Source organism: Vigna unguiculata, chromosome 8, assembly GCF_037176805.1.
Source record: "Vigna unguiculata cultivar grain cowpea cultivar isolate G323 ecotype 2 chromosome 8, ASM3717680v1, whole genome shotgun sequence".
Classification (NCBI taxonomy): Eukaryota; Viridiplantae; Streptophyta; class Magnoliopsida; order Fabales; family Fabaceae; genus Vigna; species Vigna unguiculata.
The window spans coordinates 26692881-26706867 of record NC_140799.1 but is presented as its reverse complement, the minus strand read 5'-3'; the positions used below and the strand labels follow the sequence as shown (position 1 = coordinate 26706867).

General features: G+C 31.4%; 1 protein-coding gene and 1 pseudogene across 1 annotated transcript; one reads left to right on the top strand and one right to left on the bottom strand.

Annotated features, from left to right (window-relative positions):
• Positions 1-4750: 4750 nt before the first annotated feature.
• LOC146884292 (uncharacterized) lies at positions 4751-5371 on the top strand. The gene has a single exon (XM_085665935.1). It carries the CDS (start codon positions 4751-4753, stop codon positions 5369-5371), a length of 621 nt encoding a protein of 206 aa, XP_085522061.1.
• A 991-nt stretch (positions 5372-6362) lies between these two features.
• Positions 6363-13465, bottom strand: LOC146884291 (uncharacterized; annotated as a pseudogene).
• Positions 13466-13987: the final 522 nt, after the last annotated feature.

Here is a 13987-nt window from a genome sequence, read left to right as displayed (position 1 = left end):
AAATGGAAGCATTGATGATCTCATTAGTGACGAGAGTGTTCAAAAATAGAGTTTCTCACATTATGTTATTAATTTTAAGACAATGCTTTATATTTGTTTCATGTTTCATGTTGCTTATATATAAGTTTTTCTTGATCAATAAAATCCTCTAAATATTTATTCTTCTTCTCCTCTTACATAATAATATCTAATATTGAAATTTATGTTTATATGAAGAATGTATGTTGGCACTAGCACCAATGATGAGGATATGTGTCTTATTGATCGTGCAACAACTCATACAATTCTTAAGAGTAATACATTTTTCTCTTGTTTGGTAATGCGAGAAGTCAATGTTAGCATTATTTATAGTACTACAAATATATTTGAAGCCTCAAGAAGAGCTACTATACTTCTACCAAGAAGTTTAATAGAAACTTATTAAGTTTCAAGAATATTTGTCTAAATGGATATCATATTGAGACAAACAATGAAAAAGATATGAAATATCTTTATATCACTAGAATTGAGTTGAATTAAAAAGGATGTGTATTAGAGAAATTATTAACCTTCCCTTATCCTTTACATATATATTAGTACAATTGAGATACACATCATGGTAAACAAAATGTTTATGAATCAAAATGAATGTCGTGTTTGACATGATCAGTTGGATGGTTTGTATTATGCATATATTAGTACAATTAAAATGCATATCATGGTAAACCAGAAGTTTACAAATCAAAATGAATTCATTGTTTGGCATGATCAATTGGGTCATCCAAGATCTATTATGACGCAAAAGAAAAAAAGTTGAAAAACTTATGTGGACGCCCATTTAAGAGTCAATTTTTTTTATACCAATGAGTTCTCATGTACTACACGTGAACAAAGGAAAGTTGATAATAAAAGCATCACTAGAAAAATTAGAAATGAGTCAATCTCATTTTCAAAATGAATATAGGGTGATATTTGCGGTCCAATACACCCACCATGTGATCATTTAGATATTTCATGGTTTTAATTGATGAATCAACTAGATGGTTACATATTTGTTAATTATCAACTTGCAATCAAGCATTTGTAAAGTTATTAGCACACTTAAGAGCTCACTTCCTAGATTATCCGATTACGAAAATTAGTTTTGATAATACTGGTGAAATTACATCTCATGCTTTTCATGAGTATTGTATATCAATTGGAATTGAAGTTGAGCATCCAATAGCACATGTTCATACTCATAATAGACTTGCGGAATCATTACTAAAATGTTTAAAATTGGTTGCAAGACCATTACTTACGAAAGCTATCTTCCAATGGCTACTTAGGGATATGCAACTTTGCATGCTGCAATATTGATTCGCATCAAGCCAACAAGTTATCACAAATACTCTATTATGCAATTGGTTTTTAGTCAATAACCTAATATTTCTCATTTAAGAATTTTCAGGTGTGGTGTATATGTTCTGATTTCCTCACCAAAAGTGGCTATGATGGGTCCTCAAAGATGATTGAGAATATATGTTGGATATGATTCTCCTTCAATAATAAAATATCTTGAACTACCAATAGGAGACTTATTTATAGTTCAATTTTTCGTTTGTCACTTTGATGATTAAGTTTTTCTAACATTAGCGGGAGAAAGAAAACAATTGGAAAAGTACATTGGTTGGAATGAATTATCATTATCTTGTCTTAATCGTCATACAAAAGAATGTGAATTAGAAGTTTAAAGGATAATTCATTTACACAATTAGTCAATCAATTACTAGATGTTCTTATTGACAAAAAGGGTAACCAAATCATATATACCAACTCCTAATGCTCCGAATATATTTGATATTAATTCATAACACGCCTGAAGCGTGGTAGATCTATTGGTTCCAAAGACACGTTTGAAGGTTGGTAGGCCTATTAGTTCCAAAGAAAAAACCTCTTGATTGAGAAAATAAGCTAAATGCTAGATGACATAATTGAAAAGGTGAAAATCCAGAAAGATTCATTTGACATAATTAATGATTCGGTTCTAGAAGAACCTCAGGTACCAGAAATTGTTGAAAATCATGAGATCTTAATAAATTATGTCCTGAATCATATAATATGGATGCAAAATGAAGTCAACATTGATGAATTTTTTACATATAATATAGCGATGAATGTTATGAATGACAATGAGGATCAATAACCAATGATCATTGAAGATTGTTGGCAAAGAAATGATTGACCAAAATAAAAATATGCAAAGAAGCATAATTAGATTTGCTTGCTAAACCAAAGGGTTTTAGATCTATAGTTCGCACACCTGAGCATCTGAAACCCATTGGGTACATATGGATTTTTTGCGCAAAAACAAAATAAGAATAATGAATTTATTTGATACAAAGCACGATTGGTTGCTTAAGGTTTTTCACAAAAAACTTGGTATTTATTTGTGAAAAGACATATTCACTGGTATTGGATGCAACAACATTTCAATATTTGATTATCCTAGTTGTAAAACAAGGTCTGCATTTACATCTAAAAGATGATGATACAACATGTTTGTACGATTCTCTTGATAATGATATTTATATGAAAATCCTTGAATTATTCCACACATTGATTAGATGAGTCTATGAATACACATTAGACGAGTATGTCCATACATTGATCAAATGAGTCTTGCAACCAACATTAGACAACTTTGTCCATACATTGATTACATGAGTCTAGCAATATACATTAGACAAGTATATTCATACACATATTAAATGAGTTTATCAATACACATTAGACGACTTTATCCATTCTTTGATTAGACGAATCTTGCAATATACATTAAATGAGTTTGTCCATATACAGATTAGACGAGTTTAACAATACATATTAGATTAGTGGATCAATATACTAATTAGACAAGTCTAACAATACATATTATAAGAGTTTGTCAATGCATTGATGAAACGAGTCCAATAATACACACTAGACCAGTATGTTCATACACTGATTTGTATTTTTAGTGAGTCTACCTTACATATTTTTGCATGTCCTTTATAATTTTAGAAAGTCTACTCTATATTTGTGCACATGCTTTATCCTTTGTACTTTTACAAAGTCTACTATTTATCATTTTGCATCATATTAATTTTTTAAACTTATAAATCACTTTTCACATTGATTTTATTCAAAACTTAATTATAAACCTAAAATTATTTATTATTTCTTTTCTCAACCTCAAAATCACTTTTAATAAACAAAAACAAACATTAACCTGTACGTAGCCATGAGTTTAAAACTAATTTAATTAAAAGATTACTTACAAAACAAATAAAAAAAATTAATAATGAAAATATAAAAATAATTTATATTTAATTTTATAATAATTTTAGGAGTACGTTAATCTTGGTGTCTACGTGGGCAAGATTGACCCAAAAAATAGGTCAGTTATCTCGTACGTTCCTCATATTAAGGAACTTTATTTCTTTCTTATCTGTCATCTAACTACATTATAAATGCCATATTGGTCATTGTTTTTTTTTCTTCACTTTTGTTTTTCCCATTTCAGTGCTCGCAATTGTGCAAAGATACATAGTTACGCACACGGTTCATACAAATTGAACTATTACATTAGAGGTTTCAGGTATGCAGGACACTATGTCCCTTTAATTCCTTTTCATATGATTTGGTTTAGTATTTTGTATATCGTAATTTTCATAAACTCAATTCTTCTCTTCGCAACTAGTTCTCATTGTGTCCATTTTTTTGTTCCTTTCTGATGGGTTAGTGGCTGGTATGGTTTCGTATCTCTCTCACTTTCTCGTGTTGCATATACAAAACTTTACGAAGCATAGTTTCACGATAAATGAGAGAATGTTCTTTTGTGTCAATTGTGTTTTCTATTCGCTAAGTATTTTCTGGGAAGTTTGAATTTTGAATTTCAATTCACTTTCGAATTGATTATACAAAAATTAGGGCATCATCATCATCTTTGCAACATCAATGCCAACTCTATTGGCTTAGAAGTGAACCCTTTTGACGCGTAAACTTTTTCCCCTTTCTCACTTTTTTTTTATTACTAATCAAATTTTAATCATTGTTAACTTTTCATTGCACCAATGTTCCAAGCAAATTTAGTTATGCTTGATATATATAGATTGATAGATAATGACTAATAAAGGAATCAACAACTGTCATTGCCAGATGAACAATGCCATTTCATTAAACTCTGTAATTGTTGAGCAATGCATTAATCAACACCTGGTTTAATAAGGGCTCTTTGTTGTTTGCATATAGTGTTAGCTGTATATAAAATATTGCTATATATGTTGTAGAAAGACTATAAACATTTCCTAACAAATTGTTTGTGTTAAGTTGATATAAACTCATACTTGTCTATTTTATTATTCCATTTTGAACTGAATATGTGATATGCACGCTTTTCTGTTTGTCTTTTAATGTGTCTTATGATATGGGAATTCAGAATTTTCAGAGGTCATTGGAATGACTCAAATTCCGCTACACAATGACAGCAAAAGAAACCACTTGAAACTCAACCTTGACGTCACTTTTAATATCTATCTCCGTTGAATCTTTTCAACCCTTTAATAACCTTTCACTAAAACCTAGCAACTTCAACTTCTACCTTATTCACACCTCCATTCTTCTCTATTTATTCATCTCTTCCATTTTCAAAATTTTGAAAACTTTTCACACTCAAAGTTTGTTCTACTTACTAATAAAGCCAAAGGGTATCAAAGTTCTGTTTCCATTTTCTTCACCTTGAGAACCTATCATGGTATTGAGCAGCCTCACAATCCCTCTAAAGAGTGACGACTATATAGGCAATAAGAGCAGCATGTACCTTCAAAATACAGAGCATGTCATAGATAACCACAAGACTTACAAATTCATTAACAACACCAGAAAGAAAGAGTATAAAGAGTTCCCTCCCCCATTACCCTTGCCGTGCGTGTTGAAAAGGTACTACACAAGCGAGGGAAGGCTGATTCTGAAGGAGAAGAAGGTGAAGCAGCATGAGTACTTTCGTGCACACAGAGCCAATGGTAGACTCACATTGCACCTTGTTAATGTTTCTTTTGATGACTATGAGGACTATTGTGAAGAAACAACTCCAACTTGTCCATATCAAGAGCTTGGTACTAATAACGTTACTCATGATCACACTCGTGTTGTTAATACTAGTGATGATAAGTTTGATGATGTCGAAGAAGCGAAGGTGAATAGCAATAACACTGTTGCTGATGGGTTTTCTCAAGAACATGAAAGTGATGTAGTGCTAGCTAATGGTAATGGTAGAGTCAAGCGTTTGAACTGTAGTAGTGTAAGATCAAGTCCAACATGTAACAATTTTGGGTTACCAGTGTATCCCATTAGAATTGTTCAGGTTGATTAATTAGTCGAGTTTAATTATAATGACTTTAGTCATTTTGTAGATTTGGTTAACCTTGTGAAGTTAGAATTAAATTTATTTGGTTAATTTTGTTGATCACTGATAGCTCTTGGCTTTATTAATTGGATTCTTCTTAACTTTCTCCATAGCTTAAGCTTGCTCATTGATGACCAATTTTAACACTGATCAATTTCATAGGATAATCATGGTACGATAGAATCAATTTTAACTCAATTTTATAATTACAATTCACTTGTAAATCAAGTTTATATAAACTTATATATTAATTTGACTTATCTGTAGTGTATGGTTAGATCTCCATAATCTTTTCATTCATAAGCTTGAAATTATAATAGAAAGACACCACACTTTATGTTTAGCACTAAGATACATGTGAGTGCTTTCATCCACATACTTTAAAAGTAGAGCAATTGATGAAACCTTAATTACTATATTATGAAGTGCAGGCTAATTATTATACAATTCAAATTTATTATGTGCATAATTTTTTTAAAATATATAAATTGTAAACTACAAAATCTTAAACATCACCCCATCACTGCATTCTTATTTGAACAAGTACAAAAGATGGACTCCTTAGTGAACCAACCATGTTAGACATGAATTCTTCCTTTTTGGTATTGTTGCTTTTCTTTTTGCATATTAAATAAAATGTTGCTCAGTTTATTTTGTTTGTTTATTGTGATTAAAAAATGTTTATGTTCAAATATTAGACTTAACATATACGCAATCTTTGTTATAGTCGTTTGATTTTAACACAATCGAACACTAGATAGAAACATATTATATACTTCCTTATTTTATGGATGCTATGACGATATGAAAAAGAAATTAAGAGAAAGAAGACAATACACCAATTTACGTATCATCTTTGACTTAGTTCTAATTTCTCTATTTTTTAACAAAATCAAGTCCAGTTCTTCTCTTACCCGTATCGAATAAAACATGTTTAGACAAAAACTCTCATGCCTATTCACCCAGAAGGGTCTCCAGCTATGCGAACATTCACCAAGCCTAAGTTATGCTTAAACATTTCAGAACACAAGGGTTTAGTCAACAAATTTGTTGGATTGTCTACCGTGGCTATCTTCTCTATGGAGAACAATTTGTTTTCAATTACATCTCGAATGAAACTCAACCTAACATCAATATGCTTTGACCTTTCATGATAGATTGAATTTTTAGCCAAGCACAATGCACTTTGACTATCATAATAAAGTATACACCTTTGCACATTCAAACCCAACCTATCAATAAGACCTTGCAACCATATACCTTCTTTGACCACTTCTGTCAAGAACACATATTCCGCTTCAGTGGTAGGCAAAGCAACAGTAACCTGAAGTGTTGCATTCCAACTAACAGCACAATCATAAAGAGTGAAGATATAACATGTCAAATATATTTTGTTTTTCATGAGATCTCCACCATACTCAGAATATGCATAACAAATAAGACACTACACCATTTTTCATATTAAGCAACAAGTAAAAAGTGTTGGCTGAAGTTAAAAAAGTGTGGCCTAAACTTTAGGCAACACTTTGGCAACAATTTTGTAGGTGTGGAGGATATGGTTGTGAGCTTAGGTTATAAGAAACAGTTTTTGTACTAAAGGCCATGCAATTTACAAAACTATTGTCTTATAGTCTTAGAATAGGGCACACATGTTAAATGTTGCTTATTCTTTATAGACAACACATTTTGAATGTTGTTTGTTGTTTATAGGCAACACATTTTGAATGTTGCTTATTGTTTTTAGAAAACAGACTTAAAATGTTGCTTCATGTTTAGACAACATGTTTTTAAATGTTGTCATATGTAAATGTCATACCTCTTATCTATCCATTAGAGAACACTTTTCTAATGTGGCTTGTTGTGTATAGACAATACATTTTAAATGTTGCTTATTGTTTTTGGACAACAAACTTGAAATGTCGCTTCATGTTTAGACAACATATTTTTAAATTGATTTAAAATATAAATGTACATTTAGATCGATAGTTTTAAAATTATAATTATTCATTTAAGCAATTCTTATATTATTTTATGTTAATAATGATTTATGTAACATATTAATTATAATTTTAAAATGTGACTAAATCTTGTTATATTACAAATATAATTTTACAAAACATGTAATATAAGTAATAATTAATAAGAGTTCATAAACATTAAAACTAAGAGTTAAAAGTAACATATATATGTTGTCCAATGTATGCTAAAACTAAAAGTGTTTTAAGGATTAAAACTAAAAGAGTTAAAAGATAACAAAAGAATTATAACATTTGCTATGTAAAATCTAGAGGTTCTTCAATAAATCATTCTTCCATTTGTTTTGCGGTATTTTCTTGAGGTTCTTGATTAACCTAAAAAAAGTAAACAAAAATTGATCATGCTTTTCAAAATATGATCTAATATGTAAATGAAATAAGATAAATACAAAGTACCCAAATTATAACATTGAATGCAAATTGTTAGCATGTTGTTATACCTGGTCAAAACAAAGACCACGAGTGGAAGCAGATGAACGTGGAGCAATTGAACTATTTTCTTTCCCAAAAGCTAATGACATCATATGTTCTATATTGTCATCATTCAAATCAGGATTTTGTTGCTTAAGTATGAGTGTCATCATTGTTTCCAAACCTTCAATCCTTTTTGCCATCCCATCTATTTTCATATCATATCCTTTTTTAATTGCAACGATTTCTTGATTTATTTTAAATAATGATGGGGTCACAGTCCTTCCATAACAACGAACTCGACCAAGCTTTTCTTTTCCAAATATTGATTCAAAAGTTTTTTCCACATTTTCAGTTGATAAGTTTTGCATAAATCCTTCAAGCTTAGACTGAAACATATGTATATGTATATACATCAAAGTTCATGATTAAAAAAATGAACCACTCAAACTTATATCATAAGCTAAAATAAATTTACAATAGCACCCAATGTTTCTTCATTCACTTTTTTTCCTTTCCTACAACGACGATCTTGGCAAGTTTTTATAAACATTTTAATTCTACTGACTTCTTCTCCATCCTTTTTCTCAACACTCTATATGAATTGAAAATTAAAGCCTTCAACTAGTGAGAATCTTATTCTAACAAGTAACATAACAAAATTCTCAAAATGCATCCATCATACAAAAAGCAATCGTTTAAGTATTTTCTCAAATATCAATATTGGTGATAATATATCTTACATTATATAGAGAAGATGAGAGAGTGATAGAGGCCGTACCCTACCAAATTAAAATAGTTAAATGTAGTATGCGAAAGTTGAACCAAGTCGTCTCCCAACGACCAATATTTTTGTCCAAAGTTTCAATTTCTAGATGAACACAACACTATAACACAGGAGGGGGGGCGATTTGGCAAATTCACACAAAATTTAATTCACAAAATGACAAAGAAATTTAACAGTTATATGAAAACGCAATGATTCCTTGCTTCAATTGAAAGTCCACCAATCATAGATTACCAAATTAATTGTTCTATTCAAATTGGCTCTAATGAACCCTGAGTAATCAACTAAGCGAAAATTACCATGGATTCAATATGTCATTAAGCACAACAAATTTTAGGCAGTTAACACCCACAGATTGAAGCAAGTTGTGACAGAACCCATAAGCATTAAGCATGAATACGAGCCATTAATGTGCACACACGAATTTGAGATTAACCATGCATCAAAAACGCATTTTATCATGATAACACAACCTGAAATAGAATCAAATTCAAACACAACCTAGAAACGACCAACAATCTCTTGGTTTCATCTCAATTTCGTCAAGGAATCAATGCAAAAAGTTAGTTCCTCGTGGAATCCGAATTAGGGTTCAACAGAATTTTTGATTCAACCATTCAAATGAGTTCACATTGGTGCAGAAAACTTAAAATGGTGCAGCAAACCAAAATGAGCAAAGAGAAACATGTGAAAAACAAAAACATCATTGAAAAACGTAAATGCTTCAATATAAATGTTACCCAAGGTACAGAAAACGTGAATACAAACAATGGGTGTTGTCCATGACTCATAAAACATAAAAAATGAGTGGAAAACGTGAAAAATAAGCATGTGCCTCCATGAGTCACCTTCAAACCTTCAAAAACCTAAAAATGGAGAGTGGAGAAGATGGTGGTTCTAGAAAACGAAAATCAGCCCCTCCTATAAGTGGTCACATCACCTAAGATTCACATATTTACAAAATTGCCACTATTGGGTGCAATATTACAAAAATGCCACTATTGGACCTCAAATGTTGGCCCATTCACTTAGATGGCGTGGAAACGACGTGGAACTGAGGTGGTAATGACGTGACAACTCTCTTCATCTGAATATTAATGTCCAAGCTCTAAAATTGCTTCACCCAAATACATAAACATATTAAAAAACAAAAATTAGGCCAAATAATTTGAAATTAACCCAAATTCGGAATAATGGCCCAATAAAGCCCAATAAATGAAAACACACTAGAGATGAACAATTAAGCACTGAACAACTATCAAATGGGTACACAAAGGCTAGTGGAATAGAGGAAAATAATGACTCATCAGAGAGAAATAAGAAATATTATACCAATTCAACTCGAACTCTTGCAAAGTTTATTGGTCTCATTTGGTGCATATACTTTTCATTTCTCCTACTAATTATATTTTCTTCACTAATACTCTATATTTTGATATCAAAATCAGTGGCAGTTGTAGTGGCATCAATATATTAAAATCACTTGTAGTTGGAGTGACATCAATATATTAAAATCAATGACAATTGCAGTAGCATCAATATATTAAAATCAGTGACAATTGCAGTAGCATCAATATATTCAAATGGCAGTTGCAGTAGCATCAATATATTAAAATTAGTGGCAACAATATAATAAAACCATTGATACTATATGCTTACAAAAGTGGCCTTCCAGATTACAACCTAGATCAAATCTCCTTGGTTGGTATCATCCATTCATTATCAATATTAGTGAATAAATTCATTAAACCAAATCAGTCAATAGTCTCATACCTGGATTGTAGTATTTTTCCAATAAACAATCAATTGCGTAACTGCACTCTAAGATAAACCCTCTTACTCTATGGTTATTCATTTAATATCGAAAGGAAGAGAAACGAGGCTACATACTAACGGATAACTGCAAACGATGTTCCTTGAACTTGAAAAACCTTGGCTGCACTCAAAATAAAAGAGAACATGCATCAAGCACCCCACTAACTACCTATCAGATGTGTTAAACCTGAACCTACACCATATATGATCAGGAAACCCAAATACATTGACCATAGAATTCTGACAACAATAGTGAACCACTCCAAGGATTCATTCATAAAACCATCAAAGTATCAAGAAAGAAGAAAGAAAAAGAACAAACAAATCAAGCTTCCCCTACACATCCATGCTTTTCCCGTTTCATCCATCAAATAAACAACAAGAAAACAAGAGAAGAAAGCAAGGTTGGCTTCCCTTACCTCGTGATGTTCTTCCAAACATCTACTTCGCTACCTCATTTCACTTCTCCATGGATTCTCTCGATCTCTTTCTCTCTAATTCCCTCCGAAAACCCTCTAACATAACCAATATTTAACCTAGACTAAAACTTCTTTCATTCCAAACCCTTTCCGTTATTATTCTAAAAGTTAAAGTTGTTTTTATTTTATTAGTGTGCTTGTACGTGAAAGAAGGAGAAAGGAAACAGAATGATCCTAGTGAAGGAAAAGTGGTTTAACGGAAACAAAATAATTGCAGATTTTTGTGCATGGCAGCAAAGCAGAAAAAATGAATGAAAATAAACTACTACAGCATGCACTTCGTGTATGGAAACAACTTGAGGAGATAGAAACCTAAATTTTTTTTCGTGGGCCCCACAATTAAAGAAGAAAGAGGGAAAAACATTAGCAAACTAACGCATGCAACTAATAGGATTCGAACACAAGCGCTTACACATATTTACACATATCTCATGCCACCAAGCTGCGCACTATCTTAATATGTAACATGCACCCTAGGTTTATAAACCCATATATCAACATTAAATATAATATTAATAATTAAAATGAATAAACAATAACTTAAATCCATTAAATAATTATTCAATATGTAATACTTCTATAAAATAATTAATTTAAATAACTCAACTATGTTAATCAAGCCATCAATTCTATTTTCATGTGCTTCTCTTTATTCTAATTTTTTCCGGATCTTACATTATACTGCAAAACAAATAATATGTGCATGTGTGCCCAAGGATTGGGACAATATTTAATTAAAGGAAATGTTCATGATCTGTTGGTCTTAAAAATATATGCACAAGTTGATATTTATTAAATTTTTTTCATGTATAATAAGTGTTAGACTAATCACCTGAACAACAAATTATCTTAATGCTAGTAACTAGGAAATCTAAAACATATTAGCAGAAACACTAAACCACAATTTGAGTCCTTTTTATTCCATGAAGTCAAATAAAGTTTCATCAAAATCATCTTGTTGAAATATACACAAGTAAATCCATATTTGTCTTCCTCAGCTTCATACCAATCACATTTGAACATCACAAACTTGAAATTACTATAATAGTCTAACTCAAATATATCTTTGATTGCTCCATAATACGTTATGGATTCAAGTTTATGATTATCATCCTTTGTACTTGTAAAACTCTAAGTTAATGAAACCAATATCACACCAGATTTTTGACTTTTGTGTTTGGCATCTCGCTTCATAGTATGAAATCTATATCCATTAATGAGGTAACCTAAAAACCTCTTTGCCACATTATTTAGTCCTCTCGAGAACTCTCTTATTTGATATGATACATCATCTTTCAAAGCTCGAGTTTTTAACCATTCACTAGATTCTTGACTTTGAGTTTTGGCCTTCGCCCACTTTTTTTTTTCTTAGTTCGCATATTAACACTCTCATTAAACTCTCTGCAAAAATGTCAATAAAATATTATTAGTTAGAACTAAAAGTGTATATCATGATATGTAAAAATACAATGAGTTATTATCATACCTAATGTAAATATCAATTTCATCACAATTGAATAAGAGGTATAGATGAGCTTGAGCTTTTGATGTCAAATATATAGAAAATGGTTTACCGTTTCGTTACTTTTTCCCCCTATAGGGTGACCTAAAGTTGAGAAATAATCAATTTCATCTACTTCACATAAATCATTATGGTCATAATTGCGGCCTTCTCTGTTTATCCTTGTTTGCACACCTCCATGCAAGTATCTTGAGCAAAAATTTAAAGCTTCTTCTGCCAAATACACTTCAGCGATAGAACCTTCCGGATAAGCTTTATTATGAACATAACTTTTTGGTCTACATAAATATCTTTCAATGGGATACATCTAGCGAAACTGAATGGGTCCACCCAAACTCATTTCTTTGGCAAATGAATAGGTAAGTGAACCATTATGTCAAAAAAACTAGGTGGAAAAATCATCTCCAACTGACAAAGTATTTGTACTACTTCAGCTTCCAAGTAATCCATATCTTGCAAATGTATAACCTTTTGACATATAGAGTGAAAGAATGACCCAAATCGAATTAGAGGTTCAACCACTATATCAGGCATAGTGCTTTTTATTGCCACTGGCAATAAGTAATGCAACATGAAATGTGCATCATGACTCTTATAACCAGAGATTTTCCTATTATTAACATGCACACATTTTGAAATATTTAATGCACTTCCATCTAGTAATTTGGCAGTCTTAAAAACACCAACCAAACCTGTAATATGCACAAGCTAATCTTCCTTTTGTGCTCCAACCAAACAACATACGATACCTGGGGTAGTCACTAATTGTCCATAGAAGAGCTGCATGCATTTGAATTGTCTCATTTTTTGAAGCATCATAGGTTTGTACTCCCATAACTCCTTTAGCTTCTGGATCATGACAAGCCATGTGCTATGTGATATGCTCATGGTTCTAAATGGATTAAAGCCATCACTAGCCAGACCAAGTCTTACATTGCGCAAGTCAACAAAAAAAATTTCATGAAGGCCATCAAAGCTCTTCCAAGCTTCACCATCAGCAGAATGTCTCATTTTTCCATCTTTTGCTAATTCTTCTTCTTGCCACCTTATTAACTCAGCAGTCTTCGAACACAACAACAACCTTTGAAGTCTAAGAATCAACGGAAAGTGTCGCAATAGTTTGGTAGAAACTTTATGCTGATATTTTGGGCCCTCAACCTCATAATTGACTTCAGGAAATTCTTTCCATCATGAAGATTTACAGATACTACAAACATCTAAATTCTAACTCTCTTTCCAAAATAACATGCAATCTTTTGGACATGCATGAATCTTTTTATAATCAAGACCTAAATCAATAATTATACTCTTCGTTTTGTTGAAAGATTCAGGAATATTCAAGTTAGGCATGACCTCTTTTAGTAGTTGTAAGAAGTTAGTGAATGAAGAATTGCTCCAACCATGAAGACACTTTAATAAAGATAGTTGAATGATGATAGATAAAGTGGAGAAGCTTTCACATCCAGGGCAAAGTTCTTGATTTGCATCATTAATCAATTGGTAGAACTTTTTAGCTTCATCGTTAGGACCCAC